The sequence below is a fragment of the Opisthorchis viverrini genome, assembly GCF_000715545.1.
Source record: "Opisthorchis viverrini unplaced genomic scaffold opera_v5_589, whole genome shotgun sequence".
Classification (NCBI taxonomy): Eukaryota; Metazoa; Platyhelminthes; class Trematoda; order Opisthorchiida; family Opisthorchiidae; genus Opisthorchis; species Opisthorchis viverrini.
The window spans coordinates 98,699-115,951 of NW_008752253.1; the positions used below are offsets into that span (position 1 = coordinate 98,699).

The 17,253-nt window shown below is 43.3% G+C and overlaps 1 protein-coding gene across 1 annotated transcript in view; it reads left to right on the forward strand.

Annotated features, from left to right (window-relative positions):
* The window catches only part of T265_11804 (hypothetical protein), a gene marked incomplete at both ends in the record, with an annotated part of 34,452 nt that extends 17,267 nt beyond the window's left edge, over window positions 1–17,185 (forward strand). Inside the window, 4 exons of the mRNA XM_009178569.1 lie at window positions 2,835–2,927; window positions 3,159–3,259; window positions 14,079–14,181; window positions 16,898–17,185. Coding sequence (XP_009176833.1) covers window positions 2,835–2,927; window positions 3,159–3,259; window positions 14,079–14,181; window positions 16,898–17,185 — 585 coding nt within the window. The remainder of the gene's footprint in view (window positions 1–2,834; window positions 2,928–3,158; window positions 3,260–14,078; window positions 14,182–16,897) is intronic.
* Between the last annotated feature and the right edge of the window lie 68 nt (window positions 17,186–17,253).

Sequence of the window (17,253 nt, forward strand, 5' to 3'; positions counted from 1 at the left end):
AAAAAAGACGGTAAGGTGGTGAAATATATATATATATATATATATATATAGATCGGGTGAGTTTATTGGTTCTTCATCAGGTGGCTGTTGGTCTGTTCGCCGAGCTGGGCCATTGGATTTGAAGCGTTTCATAACCATGGGAGGTAACGTCCTCAGTGAGCATTTGGTTGGGTATTTCTTCCTTGCCTCTGTGCGTTTATATAGCACTCAAAACTATATGTTGTCTTCTCACGTGATTGGCAACTTGGAGTGAAACGAATTTAATGAAGCTATTGGTTCGATTGTGATCTTTGTTGCTTCGTGGTCTGTGTTCCTCTGTGTTGATTGGTTATAACGACGGCCTCTAACTTTTGTAGCTTGTTCTCTCTGGCCTTGATTCGCATTGTGTTTTGGTTTGCCTTTCTCGAGTCTGATCGGGTGCTTGTAGTTTTATTTGGCTTCCTGAGTGTTCTCCAGACAAAATTCTTTTGTTATCCATATTTTTGTAACAATTCATATCGGCGCTCTTCTTCTTTGATCTTGGATTCTGTTGTACTGCAACGTGTCTCGATCTGCTTGAAAAGTGTCCGAATGTAGCTTCGTTTATGGCACTTTGGATGGTTGCTGTGGTAGATAAGGATTTGGTCCGTATGTGTCGCCTTTCTGTAAACCTTAGTTTGTAGTTGTTCGTTCGGCAATCTAGTGACGAGGATGTCAAGGAACGCCAGTTTTCTTCAACAAATACCTGAGAAAACACGTTCGTCCACACAGCGTAACCTACCGACCACCAATGAACCACCCTCAACCTTGGATATTAGCTCGACAGAATAGTCGACGAATGGTTAGTCTCATGATTACAGACGCTCACAACCGCATTAGGAAATACGAGGGAATAGCCAACAAACACAAGGAGGCCTGCTTGGGGGCAATAGGACCAGACATCATGGAGAAACTGGGCATGGCGGTAGAACGGGGAGTTTCATCCACTGCTAAATGCAAGAGGGCTCATCTAGATGGCAAATTCTCAGGGCGGATTAAGAACCAGGAGTGCAAAAGTAATCACAATGAAGGCCGGATAAGTATTCTTTCCAAAGTTAACTGACGGTAGCTGAAGAAAACTTTCTCCACCAGACTACATGAACACATACGCGCCACTAAAATACACGATCAATTCGCCCCCATCTCCGCACACAAAGATCAAGAAGGACACGAGTTCGACCGGAGCGGCGACCGCATACAGGCTCAAGCAAGAACAAAAAGGGAGCGCGAATTTACGGAAGCGTGGTACTCCACCGAAGCCATCAACAAACACATCCAACTTGATCCCATTTACAATCCACTAAGAGAGAGAACGCCAGAACCACAGAACGTAGAGCTGCAAAATCGACCAGACGAGGAACTCATACGGAAATATCAATTGTATTGGAGGAGGCGCCCAATCAAAGCACCAAATCAACCGGCGGACGCAAAAACATAAACCGAGACGGTGGAGCAAATGTAGCGGTACAAGCACGCAATCAGACTTGACAACGGCAAACGCAATGCAAAGTAAGTCCAGGTCTCAAAACCTACTAAAATTAGAAGCCGTCGGGATAATCAATCAACACAAAGGAACACAGACCTCAACGCAAACGGAAAAAATTCACTAAATTCGTTTCATTTCAAGTAGCCAATCACGTGAGGATATCACAGAGAGCCTTTGACTGCCAATGGTCAAATCTCGGCGAACAGATAAACAGCCGTCTGATCAACGACCAGTAGATGAATGGATAGATAGATAGATAGATGATAGATAGATAGATAGATAGATAGATAGATAGATAGATAGATAGATAGATAGATAGATAGATAGATAGATAGATAGATAAGATAGTAGATAAACAGATAGATAGATAGATAGATAGATAGATAGATAGATAGATAGATAGATAGATAGATAGATAGATAGATAGATAGATAGATAGATAGATAGATAGATAGATAGATAGATAGATAGATAGATAGATAGATAGATAGATAGATAGATAGATAGATAGATAGATAGATAGATAGATAGATAGATAGATAGATAGATAGATAGATAGATAGATAGATAGATAGATAGATAGATAGATAGATAGATAGATAGATAGATAGATAGATAGATAGATAGATAGATAGAGAGAGAGAGATGGGTAGATAGATGGATAAATAGATAGATATATAGATAGATATACAGTCATTCAGACAGCCCAACTGACAAAGTGACTGACGGTCAGACAGATAGACAGACAGGAATATATAAATACTCACGCAGTTGAATGAATAGGGTTGAGTCCGCATAAACATATCGGAGCGGGCTTATCGTAGATCAATCGAATGGAGCGTCTGATGATTGCCTTTAGCATGGTCAGTTATAATCGAGCTGATGTTGAAAATCTATCAGTTCAACAGACAAGCGTTTTACCGGTTGAAATGATTCGTGGATTTCATGTTACACCCTCCGACGGAACCGAGGTGTTTACCACTGACCATGAAAAGAGCACAAAATTGCTCACCAGCCAAACTCGGTTTGCTCGATAATTGTGCGGCGGAATCGGTAGTTCATCAACGAGTTTGGTTGGATTTGTTCACCTCATAAAAGTACACATCAGAAGTAACGCCCTATTTCGGATATTCAGCAAAATCCATGAAACGTTCAGTGATGTTCTACGTACTCCAAACTGGTGCACAGGAAAACCGAGTGATTCTGTGCAGTTTGTTCTTACTAGCGAGTAGTCTATGAAGACGATCCTTCCAATCTGTTAACAATAAGTGCTGTTTATTTGTCTTCTTGGTTTTAGCCGAACGTTGCAGATAGAAAGCCCTCTTGCCAGGCGCATTTGTTATCAAAGTTTCGGCGCTTGATGGAGGCCGAAACCGAGGAGGAACTTGAAGCCGCTTGGCGTAAGCTGCACCGTGCAATTCAGGTTCGTGTTTTCTTCTGCTTCTCCAGTGCATCTCAATAGAAAAAAACTAAATGCACGATATAATATCATTTTATGCGAGAGTCTATGTTTGTGGTGGGTAAATGTTATCGAAGATGCATAGGAGCAACTAAACGTCATCAGCCCAATATTTTAGTGACCGTGACTTGACGTGCGAGAAATTTTTTAAGTGTATCTAAAATCTTCCACAACTATTCTTCTCGCTTCTGTCAGCTTGGCCACATCGTCAAGGAGACGTTTCGCAACATCATCATGGATGTGACAACCCACCATGAGCCAACAATAAAGGGTTTATCCAAGAGGGATGAGCTCATGTGTTTCAAGGTAGTATTCGATCAATTCCGGGCGCACTGCTTCACAATTCAGCAGGCAAGTTGACCCCGTGATGCATTCATTACTAGCCAATGCATTCACCCACGGCGTCACGTAAGGCGAGCGTCAGTCTCAAAATTACTCTTAGTGAAACGCCCAGCAAATTAAGTTTCGGGGCAGATGTGCTTCAGTTCAGTTGGGTTCAGTTTAATTCAGTTCAGTTTAGTTCGGTTCATCTCCGTTTTTCACCTCATCAAGTTGTCACCTTCAGGCCAATGCTGGCATCTATAAACAACCTGGGAATTGAATTATTGCCGGCAAAATCCGACCACCACGACAGGGTTTTAGACTGAGTTCGGACGTCACACGGGACTGTGGTGACGGGGTATATCTGTCTGCAATCGGTCCGTGTGTTCAAACCTACTACAAAATATTGTGAAGCATGATCTGGTCAGCAAATCTGGCTGCAATCGTTAGTTTTGTTTGTCAAAAGCGCACAATTTCGAGGAAAATCTACCGAACAAATGGATGGCCAACCTACGGAAAGCTGAAACAATTTGCTTGATAAAACTCTAAAAAGTCGAGCTCAAGATGATACCCATGACTAAAGCACTCGGGTCAGTTCATATGAATATTTCCGGTTTACTTTGAGTTTATATTGTGGTTTCAATGTTTTGAATACCTCTGGTGATTCTGTGGTGGTATAAATGCCGCTTTTTCAATCAACGAGAATCGCCCCTTGATTATAAAATTCGTTCGATCCTACCTGCAAGTAGTTTGCTTGAAAGGCGACGGATAACCAGCTATTGCGCCTTGGAACTTACTGGGCTTCGACACTGGACTACCGGTATTCTGCTCTTCTACACTGTTTCCTTAGAGGAGAACTTCTGCAATACTGCCATTATTTGGAAATGATCAAAATTAGAATTGAATCCAGATACTTCCCTCTACGGATGACTAACTTATATAACTTAGTTGTCACCTTCAGGCCAATGCTGGCATTTATAAACAACCTGGGAATTGAATTATTGCCGGCAAAATCCGACCACCACGACAGGGTTTTAGACTGAGTTCGGACGTCACACGGGACTGTGGTGACGGGGTATATCTGTCTGCAATCGGTCCGTGTGTTCAAACCTACTACAAAATATTGTGAAGCATGATCTGGTCAGCAAATCTGGCTGCAATCGTTAGTTTTGTTTGTCAAAAGCGCACAATTTCGAGGAAAATCTACCGAACAAATGGATGGCCAATCTACAGAAAGCTGAAACAATTTGCGCGATAAAACTCTAGAAAGTCGAGCTCAAGATGATACTCATGACTAAAGCACTCGGGTCAGTTCGTATGAATATTTCCGGTTTACTTTGAGTTTATATTGTGGTTTCAATGTTTTGAATACCTCTGGTGATTCTGTGGTGGTATAAATGCCGCTTTTTCAATCAACGAGAATCGCCCCTTGATTATAAAATTCGTTCGATCCTACCTGCAAGTAGTTTGCTTGAAAGGCGACGGATAACCAGCTATTGCGCCTTGGAACTTACTGGGCTTCGACACTGGACTACCGGTATTCTGCTCTTCTACACTGTTTCCTTAGAGGAGAAATTCTGCAATACTGCCATTATTTGGAAATGATCAAAATTAGAATTGAATCCAGATACTTCCCTCTACGGATGACTAACTTATATAACTTTGGTGGATTATCAACCAAACATGTTGCATGACTGATGTTAAAAACCCTAAATCCGTCTCCATCGGTTTCTCTACATTTTCTACATTCACGGTCGGCAGCTGTTTTAACCAGAACCCTATATTATCACGGATGTTCGTCGCCATTTCAGTTACTTCATTATCTCCACAGCGGGATCAGTAACACAAATAGGGATACCGAAAGGACTGCTGAAAGTGTTAGACAGGTCACGACAGGTTTCGCTTATCTTGGGGTTCATCAGGTAGGGCGCACTTCCCCCCATCAGCCTTGTGTTCTAGATGATCTTTTGGTTGAAGCGAAGCATCATTTTTGGTTCTTTTCTGTCCCCTGTCGAAACCAAATTTGTATGCAAGCTGGGGCATTTGTCAAAATACGTCCAATTCGAAATGCATCTACCTGATGAGCCGCGAAACGGGCGATGTATTTTGTTTCGTAGAGTTCTCACATTTTCATTCTTCTACTAGGTAGCTGAGAAAATTCGCGTGTTCTCCGCTAGCAATGAAGCAGTTTAAATCAAGATGCTTCGCTTGGTCGGAAATTCAGATAAGCGGATACTCGCCAAAATCTCTCATTAGTAACTTTTTTCTAATCTCGAGCCCAGTATCTGCTCGAACTTCAGCGTGCCTCACTAGCAATCATCCCCACTCTTTAGCATCATAGTTGGCACATTTTCTCGGGAATGCTGAATTCTGTTGGGGTACGTTGGGGTGAAGCTTATGTGAACACACATTCCTGTTTCATTGGAAGCATTGTCGGGCACATGTTCAAACCTGTGTTGGACATACCTGGTCCTCGGACCGTTGTATGCGTGCATTTCGTTTGCATTCCTGGACTGATTTCCCAGTTGAAATTCTCTTATCTCTCTTAGACCGTTCGGTAGAAACCGAAACATCTAGGTAAAACCGTCGGGATTCTCAGGCCTTGTGGACTCATCAGGACGCCTCCGCACTTCTTACGTACCTCTGCAAGCCAGGTGCACAGGACGACCAAAAATAGTGCGGTCGGGCAACATTGGTGGAACAGTTTTGTGTCGTCTGTCGACTCAAACATACTGCTCAAATTTCAGTGGTTCTCGAGGTCAATCAAGCCGTGCTAGAGACGCATCATCAAACTTAGCCATATCGACTTTGAATATGTTCTCATACAGTCCTTCGAAACTTCATCGGATGTTTAGATGTGGTCCTTGAGAAGTCCTTAGTTTCTGCGAAAAGCAGATTGGTAACGAGTCTTTCGGAATTGTCTGTTTTGGCAGTTGTTCTCTTACCACATTGTCAACCTGATGTCGTTTTATCGGATTCATCAACTGTTCTATGTTCACGCGCGTGGGAGGCGACGGGACGGACTCCAAGCCAGGTGTATCTTGTCCATAATCATTATCCAATTACTCTAGAGAGGGAGTTTTGGATACGCAGTAGGATGCGTGGTATAGCACGGAAATCAGTACAATGGACATACCGAATCCCGGGGAGGATGGGTGAAAGTTTAGAACTTTAGTACAAAGAAGTCTGGTACTGGCTTCAAGGGCTCAGAAGGCACTCCCAGACAAGTAATGCGAAATTGTTATGATCTCATCTAGGGAGGCGGTGTGGTAAATATGTTAGGCACGTATATGGGTATGACCAGACGAACTAGCAATCCAGAATACAGCACAGCCTAAAAAGTAATACGTATGCATTAGAATTGGCGTATATATATACCTCACCTCAAATACTGAAACAAGAGAAAAATTAATAGAGCATTAAACAGAGTATAAATCATGTTCATCACATGATTGACATTGCCCATCTGAGCTTCGGATTTTGAGTCACCCAAACAAACAAATGGCCTGCGTTTAAATTTTTATAGAATATTCTCAACCATGAGCGGCGTATTCTCCCCGTCCTCCGACTTGACACATAGTTGTCAGCATTAGGAACGTAAGCGCAACTTCGTGAAATATCTGGGATGCTAGGACGAATCCAGAATGTCAACAGCTTGAGGGACAGCTGCAACCCGATTTACGGTCCATTCATTCAACGACCCATCGGAGTTCGTTGACATTGATGGACATAAAGTGAGTAATCAGTGGTTGGTTTGCTGCCAGACGAGCTAGCGAGCACCAAGAACTGTGCAATCCTCAATTCCCAGCGGCCTCTACGACAGGTTCCTGGGTAAGCCGTATACTACAGCTGGCTTGCAAATTTCATCACGAATGCTGCACCAACGTAGGACTTGTTCGGGCGAAGTCGGATGGTAGAAACTCATGGGACCCTTGACCGTGTCGAAGCACGGATACTGGACCAGCAATTGACCCACAAACCGCCCAGCGTCGAACAGGTTTTCGTGGTTGCAGTGATGGCCGTCTCGGCGTGGGCCTACATCGGAGGAATTAAGTTATCGAATCTGCCAGTGGTTTACCGATGAACGCTGAGCAGAAATACGCGACGACTGAGAAAGCAGCAAGTAGTCCAAAACGACTCCGTGTCACTCAGACCCGTTGCGCTTGAGTGAATCCGGCATAATTTGCTGGAAATCCACCGAGTCTGATGTTGTGCTGCCCGTCTTGAGACGTAAGCTAATGGTCAAGTGCCACGAGATGAGGCATCCATAAAAAGATAAGGCTTACTTCGGACTTGCTTTGGGAACGAAGAACTCGAGCTTACACGAATATTCAGTCGTTTGCAAACTAATTTGTTTTGTCGAAAGACACACCTAGAACCCAGGTGAACTGCACCATTGTGATATTTCCAAGCAACTGAATATGCTGCACCATGGCGATGCATGGTTCAGTTGCTGCGATACTCGAGATATCGCGGTACATGTATATTTGTAGTGCGCTACTCATAAGGTTGATGAATGTTTGTTGAAAGCCAACGACCGGTTTCCCTTTCTTAGGGCTCATCAGGTAGGGGCAGTCGCCGATGCAGGCGGCCGAACGAAGAGACCGGTGACATCGGTGCAGCTAGCTCATCGTGCTTCCACACAGCCTACCAAAGGCAAGTCCCTCTTCATGGTGATGCTCGGTCAGCAGCGCTGTCTTCTGCTTGATTAGAAAACTCGGCTACAGCGGGTATGAATCACCCATTTTACAGTTGCATGATAATCAGTGTATATCGACAGAACTTCGGGAAAACGCGAGGAGACGCAGTTTTTTAAAACAACACGCATGGAATAGTTTCAGTTTCCTGTCCTCGTGTCTGCAAAATGCTGTTCGCTTTTTCTGATAAACACCTCTTGGTGAACGGCTTCCCTACATTCACCGGTTCATAACTTACAAACTGGCTATTACAGATATTCCCTATACATGTCGCTGTAGACTAACGAGTAGAACGTTGAGTCACCCCGAAATCAATGGGCAAGATATTCATCACTTCAGTCAGGTTCATGTCGACCTTTAAACTAAAGAAATGATATGAAATGCATCGCTGGTAATAAGACAGGCGCTGTTGGAGTGCGTGTCAACTATGTTCATGCTACTCACAAAATTGCTCACCACCGGTTTGGTCATTTTCCTTTATCGGTCCCCGAGTTTCTATCTACCCCATATTCTATTTGAACGAAAGAAGGACGGATTTCGAGAATTTCGCTCATTTGCACATGAATTCGGTTTTGACAGATGACGCAGATGAATGCAGTTGAACTGCTTGTTTGTGATCGTTTGCTTCAACCGAATATTGTGCACAAACCTGCTCAATATTCCAGTTGGTACCATTTTCGGATATCTATTCGCGGTTTTGTGAGTTGCGCATTGTTGATGATCCCCAAATTTGATGCAACTGCCGTACAGTTATTCGTGGATTTTCAGTTTAGATTGGCTTCACTTGCATGTCACAGGAAGGAACATTTCATGGAAAATCCTCCCCCAGAATAGGTCACCCTCATGCAGCTGGTCAAAACGTGACCATGCAATGTGGTTTTCCGTCATCGATGAATAAACGGCAATACGTCCAAACTTGGTGAGAGTTAATCGCGCTACCGATGCGCCTGTAGGGACTCCACACGTTCAAGGACCGAAGGTACTAGTTGGACGGTCACGGGTTTGGTTCGACACTCCATGAATGTTCGTCAATTGTGCGCTGCTGATGATTCCCAGTGAGGACGAAATGGCTTCGCGGTGCTTCTCAGCTTTTGGGCATAAAATGCCTCTATTTACATGAAGAAATTTCCACAGAAATAATTCCAAAGATTTTCTACACTATCAACACCTGAGTATGAATCTTTCCGTAGCACACTTGTGAAATGCGCAAGCAATTTACCACACTATCTCACAGGAGTCCGAATAGAATTGGCGTCCATCCCGAAGTTTTGGGGCTTTCCCTGGTATTTTACTCATACACTCACCTTCACTCAGGAGAAACACTCATAAACAAATTTATTGATCAATCATATCATAGCCAAATTTCATCGGATAGCCTGAATGGAACAAATTTGATCATGCCAAATAATGAACCGATTGTGACAAGATAACCTGAAAATGATCACAGCGAACGGGAATTCGGCGAATACTGTCTAGACAATCGATCAAACACAGCTACTCGCATAACGCCCAGATCAAGTCGTATCGAATGCTAAACTCCGATCGGATCTTCGTGTGACTGTGTTGTATGAAACGCTGCCCAGAATCCCTGCATGCGATATCAAGAACGACCGTGAACCGGTATCGCAACACTGTCATTGGCATTCCGTTGCATTAAGCAGTGGAAGCGTAATGAATTGCGCTTACAACTGACGACATACGACCTCCTACCATGCAAATTACTCCGACTCTGGCAATCCGCGGGTTCTTGCTAGATGCTGGGTTGTTGCACCCAGGATGAAAGTGTCGAAATTCACTGCCGATTCCCCCATCCATCATCAAGACTTCCTCTAGTGAGTGCCTGAACAAAGCGGTTGAGCTCCTTCCGAATTTATGGCCTTCCAAAAATCCATAAACCACGCGTCCCGGTGCAACAGATAGTAAACCGAATAGGTTCTTCACCGCATGAGCTTCTTGGCAGTTGATTTAAAGCCCCTAGCTGAAAAATCTATTGTTTACCTAAGGGATTCACATGACTTCTCCAACCGGGTAGCGGGTGTCCCCATTGAGTTAGATGATATTTTGTTAGTTTCGATGTGAATTCGTTATGTTCAAATGTTCCAAGGATGGATGCTTCAGCAACAACCAAGTAACAGCTATTAGCAGACACCATCCTTTCAGACCGGACACAGCTTATGGTAGTTGAAAAAGTGGATGGTATAAAAGCATGTCTGAATCTCACGCACTTCGCTTTTGGCCGGGTGGTTTATAATAAAGAACAAGGTTTAGGAATGAAACCTCCAAAACTCCGGGTTTGGGCAGCTATATTTACGGAACAACTTTGAACAGAGAACTTCAGCCGGATTCTCATACCCACCTAAGTTAATCTGGCCGTATGTGGATGACACTTTTGTCATGATGAAAGGAGAGGTTAGTGAGTTTTACAAATATCTGAATGAACTGCGTCCACGGATCCAATTTACTATGGAGTAGTGAACTTGGGTTGCACTGGAATTTTTAGACTGCACGACACAAAACGTGAGGGAACTTATAGACCAATCTACGAGAAGCCACTCGACACTGGAGCAGATTTAAGCTACTCGTCTTATCATCCGAACTCGTTATTATCTAGCATTTCCTCGTTAACGTTTTAGCGTGTAAGGGCCTTGTGCACGGGAGAGGTTGATCGGACAGCGACCAAAATTGAAGTAAAGAACAAAATTTTGGTCAATGGATATATAGCTAGCTTGGTTAGGCATCAAATGCGAGGGTGTGAGTACCGGTAGAGAAACCTTAACAGGGAAGTGATCAGGACCGCTGTTATTCCGAGCTCATTCTAAAGATTCTAATCACGGCTAACATAAGCGTAGCTTTACAGACAGAATATACTGCGCTCTGCACTAATGCAGTTGAAGGATTGCCTCCTAGAAACAGAACCAGGGACATCCTCTACGTAATTAAGTATATTGACTTCAGCGGGACAGACGGCCAGGGGTCTACACATCGCCCTTGACTATTGGGTCATTCACAGATTTCGTTTACCTCAGTTCATCAAATGTGCGGGGACTATTGGTTTGGGGATGAGGCGACGGGGTGGCAAACTGGATATAACTCTAGTTCGTTTTTGTACATTTAGACACAGACCATTTTGCTGCTACCTGCACACAGCCTCGTGTCATCTAGGCTGATATAAGACAGCACTCCACAAGTTTGCAAGTTCTACCCACGCCATTCTATTCACGCTGGGATCCCCTTGGCGATTTTCACCACCTGGACCACATGTCGCTGTGGTGGGAGTCTTAAACCACGTCCCAGAATGTCCACATTTTCCAAATCTTTCCTAGCCCAGTATCTAGTGCATATCCCGCCATTGTCGGATATTTGACTATGGTCTAGTATTCAGCTATGTTTCTCGGTTGTCCAATAATGGAACGCTTATGCTCAACGATTCGGATGCGCAATTCTTTGGCTGTCAATAGACCTATATGTTTTCGTAAAGTCGTTACATTTTATTTTGTATACACAGTTCCTAGTCCTATCAACCGGAAGCCGATCCTTCGAATGCGCCAACACCGAGCTTCAAGTCTTTCTCTTCTGGAATGCTTATCTGATGTTGGCCGTATTCATTTGCCTTTTGATGACTTTAGATATCCCTTTATTGTATGGAATGACGGCTGTTAAGCAACCTTGTGAGTAGCTTCATTTAAAATATTTACTGAGGTATCTCGAATATCGTGCCAAATGGAACATGAGGCGGCCTGGGTGAAGCACGTTTATTTGAAGAAATATCATATCAGTTGAGTTTCTCGTGAAAGCCAAAGTGATTTTCAAATGAGTGTATTTCTCGAATACAGTCCAGTTCTGGTTCAAGTAGAACATATGGTTGAAGGAACCTCGGGGACTTCGCTTACCTGACAAGCCTCAAGAACGATGAAACACGTCGTGGGCTGTCGAAGGGTTTTTAGCAACCTCGTGAGTAAGTCGATTTTCTACTTCAGTTTGCGCTGCACTTCCCCTGGCTTCATCTGTACATTGTGCCGTCACTCTCCTAAACATCGCTGAATCTATGCTAGCATATACTGTTTTTGGATCTGCTTAGTAGTAGTCTAAGTCCATTGGTCTAGGACCGCCCAATTGGTTAGAGTGCAAATTTCCTGACTGGAATATCCGTGGTTCAAACCGGACCTCCGACTCTCGACTTTTTCTGTCTAGGCTTGGGCAACCTGGCGGTATCCCAGTCCTCATGCAACCTTCGGGTGGCATGGAAGTTAGGCACCGAAAAGGCTCTGCAAACTAAACTTTTTGCTGATTTCCGGTGAATTTTAATTTGCAACTCTCTTGTTTGTTATTCAGTCAACGTAACTTAGTGTACCCAAAGGGGCATCTAGCGCCATGTTAGCATAATGTGAGGGTCCGAAGTGTTCAGATATTGAAAGAATTCGCTGAGCCGGTCCCGTTACTTTACACATGGTTAACGCCAGGAAACCCTTGATGAACACCCGAATACGTTTAAAGCTTTCTGCTCAAAGTTTCCGATGTACATATTTGCCCAAATCGGGGATATTGGTGATCCCATCACGAAAGCGTGTTCTTTAGTGTATGTATTTGATTGGTGTGGTTCTTCAGGGTTGATTTCGGGGAATTGACTTCGCCACAGTGCCCAAGTTTTGGAACAAGACTGACCGAAAAGAAACACAACGAACAAGGAGCATCGCGCACTCTTGAATTGAATTGAATCGATGCTTTCGGATCGGCGTTTGTTGGACACTCATCATCGTATGAGTTTGCTTGACTGACTGGGTGCTTGACTCAGCGCCCAATCGGGTGGTTTTAAAGTCTCAGTAGGTTTGGTGCATCGTTACACCGGATTTCTCTAGTGTTCGTTGCACCTGAAAGTAAGTGAGTGAAGTGGGTCAGTCATACTGAAGTTAAAGAGTCTGTATTCTCTAGACCTTTTAAGCATTCCCACAGGATATTTGTCGAAGTCATCGATCTAGACTTACCATTCCGCCGTAAACATGTAGGCGACCAGCAGCACCTAAGGTCGGCGGAAGAGTCGGTGAATTCGTCCTGGTTGTTGACAAGTTCAGGTTTTGCACGAATCCGTGAAAATCATATTGTTATTGAAAACACATCGATTCAATTCACTTCCAGACGCCCACATATCAAAATGGCTATCAAAATCAGGTGAGCCTTCTGAATTCGAAAGTGTATTTTCATCAATACAAAGACTACTATTGGAGGATTAATGTTAATCTCAGGTTATATGTGTTGAGCATCACTTCCCAATTAAAACAATATAAAAGAAAATCTTGCCGTGCTCACCCACAATTTGGGAAATTTAGAAAAGTTGTCACGGAAAGTGATGAAATTACAGAGCAAACTTCTACTTGTTTGAAAGAGCCCATCCATTGAGTTTCATGAACTTGTATTTTTATGTAAACTAAAACCATAGGGAAAAGTAAATTAATCGGTTTGAATCTTTGTCTGACCTGTGGTGTCACTCACTTAGATCAACCGGAAGTTTCTGGAAATCGACGATTTATGCAGTGAGTAACTACCAAGCTTTTGAAAAGTTTCCATTCTGAGTGCAATCGGTTTGGCAAGACTTATCTTGACAAACAAATTTGCCGAATACACATTTCCACTATGACCGTTTAATACCAAACCTCGTATTGATGTCCCCATAAACCAAAGTTTTCAGTAAAGGTACTCATAAGCCAGGCGCTACGTGGAACCAGTTTGCAGACTCAGTTTGATGAAGCACACAGGCGCTCAATCAAATGATCCACAGTTGTATTAGAAAACACCACAAATCCTCAATATGCACAGATTGTTGAAAAACGTTTGAGCAAATGACCAGCCATTGAAGAAGCTGATCACATTGGTTGATCATACCCCGATTGGCATAAACTTTGTACCGCAGACCTATTAGATTTGTGCTGGATGGTTTTTCACACCATCGCCACACATTTGTAAGGCGAAGTTCAAATAACATGAGGCGCACGGTATAAAGTTCCAGGCACATGAAGCTTCGAGTAAGCCGGGATACGATGCGTCGTTGTTCGCTTCTTCTTGCGTTTCTGTTCTGCATCGACCACGTTGCATATTTGGACAGTGTCAGCGTCCACAATTGGCCATCCGTGTTCAACAACCAGCCGTCAAAGAACTGGGTTGTCCTGGTCGCTGGTACCAACACCTGGGAAAATTATCGACATCAAGTATGTTTCAGTTGGTTTTTATTGGTTTGAATCTTACAAGTTCACCTAAATCCCGGAAGAAACGGCTTCCAATGTGTAAGTTTGCATTTGTGTCCCACCTAGATCTCGCCGTGACTAAGATATTTCACTCTCAAAGGCGCTAAACAGAAGCCACAATTTGTGAACGCACATTTAGTGTCCCGTATTGGTTTCCTTCATTATTTCCCTGTCGTAAAACGATATTATGTTTTGGGTGGGGTCGATTCCGCGGACTAATTGAACTCAGATTTTACGCAGGTGTGTAGTGTGTTTCACGTTATTCGGAATCCGATATTGAAGCTTACGGGCCTCGAATCAACTAGTGTATGAACCAGGTCTCATGAATGTCAGCAAAAACCACTGAGGCACCAACAACGTCGGCTGTCACGGCGAAATTGCTATGCAATGTGAGTAGATAAATCTATGCTACTTGGTAAGATCAAGTTTTTGGAATATACATGTACAAATCTGTCATGGTCAAATTCATACGTCCGCTCGTCTATCAATTGCATGGGCTTCCATGTGTAACTTATTGAGAAATTTACACATAATCAGTGCGTGTGTATCCATTCTTAAGATTCAGTGGGTAATATTTTATTGCCACTGAGTTTCGCCGGAATATGACTATCTATCTAGTACACAAGCGAACCACAGACTCGAACTAATTTTCGAAGCCTAGGAATACCAAGATTGTACAGCTACGCTGAGTAGGTCGTTGTTCGGACACTTGACTGAATGGGGCACTTTGGTCCACACAAGCCTTTCCGCCTTAATTCATCCTTAATTCCCTGACATTGTGTCCTCAATCAGGCGGACGATTTCACGCGTATCAAGTCGTGCGTGCAAACAAATTTCCACCGAAAATTGTAATTATCTTCGCCAACGACGACATTGCAAAAAGCTCCAGTTAAATATCGCGTACAATTTTCGCTATATGGTAAAAAATGGAGTGTAGAGGCGCGCTTCGTTGTTTGGCTTTAACACTTGTCTTGGTTTTGCTGTCATATCAGATTTCCTTTGGTTGATGCGTTTTCATGCCTGGAGTCGTCATAGAACCCTGATGCAAGCAGCACATGGATGACGATGTTGGTTTAAGTGCTCGTTTGATTAGTCTGAAATGAATCACACTGATCTCTAGATGTCGTTTTAGTGCTGCTGCTGCTCATGATGATGATGATGACGATGATGATGGTGGTGGTGATGATGATGATGATCAGGATGATGATTTTGATTATGCTGATTGTGGTGATGATCATGATGATGATAATGCGAACGATGATGACGATGATGATCAGAATGATAATAATCAGGATGATGACAGCGATTATGATTGTTTAAGGAATGTCAAAGAATGCGCCTACCTGATTTGCCGCACGAAGCACGAACAATCCTGGACTGTTTTTGGTTATGACTCAAAAATCGATGTTAGTATGGCGAAGGAATACTCGTATGAATGGATTGCAGTCAAAATCAATCAATATACCAATGGCGTTCATGTTGTCAGTTTCTATCCAGATTGTCTGACTAGGTGTCTAATGTGTGGGGAATCTCGGGTGTATTCTGTAGTTTAGCCCCATGTTTTCCATCCTGTTCCATTATCCTTTCTTTTTCTACTACAAATAATTTATAATGCTTGCACGGCAGTAAATCATCAGTATTTTCCCCTGTTGTTGCACCTGATGATGACGATGATGGTGATGCTGCTGCTGATGATGATTCGGATGATGATGATGATGATGATGATGATGATGATGTGGATCAGATGTGTTGTATGTACACGTATGGGGTACAGGAACAGCGGAGTGCTCACTAGTTTACCAGTAGTATGTGTCCTTCTATACCTCGGTTGTCTTAACTCTATTGGTGGTTTCAACATTTTGCCTACAGCGGATTCGTCGTAAAATGGCGTAAGTTGATCTGTCTGCTTCACATAGCTCCTCTTTGTCATTATCTCTCACCCGCGCGCAGAAGGTCATAAAAAAGCTTACAATGGAAGGAAAATACGAGGACGTGAATTTAAATACGGGAAATGGTGAGTCACAAAATCCCAAGGAGAGATTTTTTAGGTCACTTGTGAAGAGTTAAACTGTTATAAAAATGAGTGCCTGTATCGAGATGACAGTTATATTTGGTTACCTGTGATAGGTGGCGGTCAATCTTGCAAATACTTGTTTAGGAGCTTCAGGCTCCATAGACCGAGTTCAGCACGGCTGCCAATCGAACCATGTAGATATTCAGGCCTAGCCAATGTCACTTTTCGGATAACCAAGCAATGGCTTGGATTCATACGTTTCCGTGCTACGGTACAAGAGGAAATCGAATCTGTATGAATCATTCAAAAGTAAGTCAGAGGAAGAATAGATTTACACGATGACTGAAGCTTTCATCTGAACCGTTGACACTCGAGGAGCCGGTCAATTTGTTGCCACATGATGCGATTTTCCGTGATGGTGCGATGAGTGCCTTGGACCCGAGCGAGCAAACTTAGGTGATAATACCAGTAATTCGCTGGACATGAGTGCTATACACAAATGATTGTGAGGCGGTTTCCGAAATGATGTTCATTGATCAACCGGAATTTTCAACACTAACACGTGAGTATTAAGGTGTAAAATTACGGTCGCACGGTGAGCCGCTTCTGCATTGTATGGAACAATGAACTGATCGGTTTATGTTTATTGTTTTTTTTTTATTTCAGGCGAAGATGAAATACACGGAGCGTCTGATGACCGCCTGTACCATGATCAGTGATAATCGAGCTGATGTGGAAAACCTATCAGTGAAACTGACAAGCGTTTCACCGATTGAAATTATTCGTGGACTCCATGTTACATCCACCGACGGAACATGGTGTTTACCACTGACCATGCAAGGAGCACAGACATTATCACCTGCTCAACTCAAGGTGCAATTTATTTCTGCAATGGGATCGCTGTTTCATCAACGAGTTTCGTTGGATGCGCTCATGGCATTAATCTACATATGAGGTCCCGTTGCAGATATTCAGCGAAATTCATGAAAATTCCAGTGAGGTTGTACGTACTCCAAACTGAT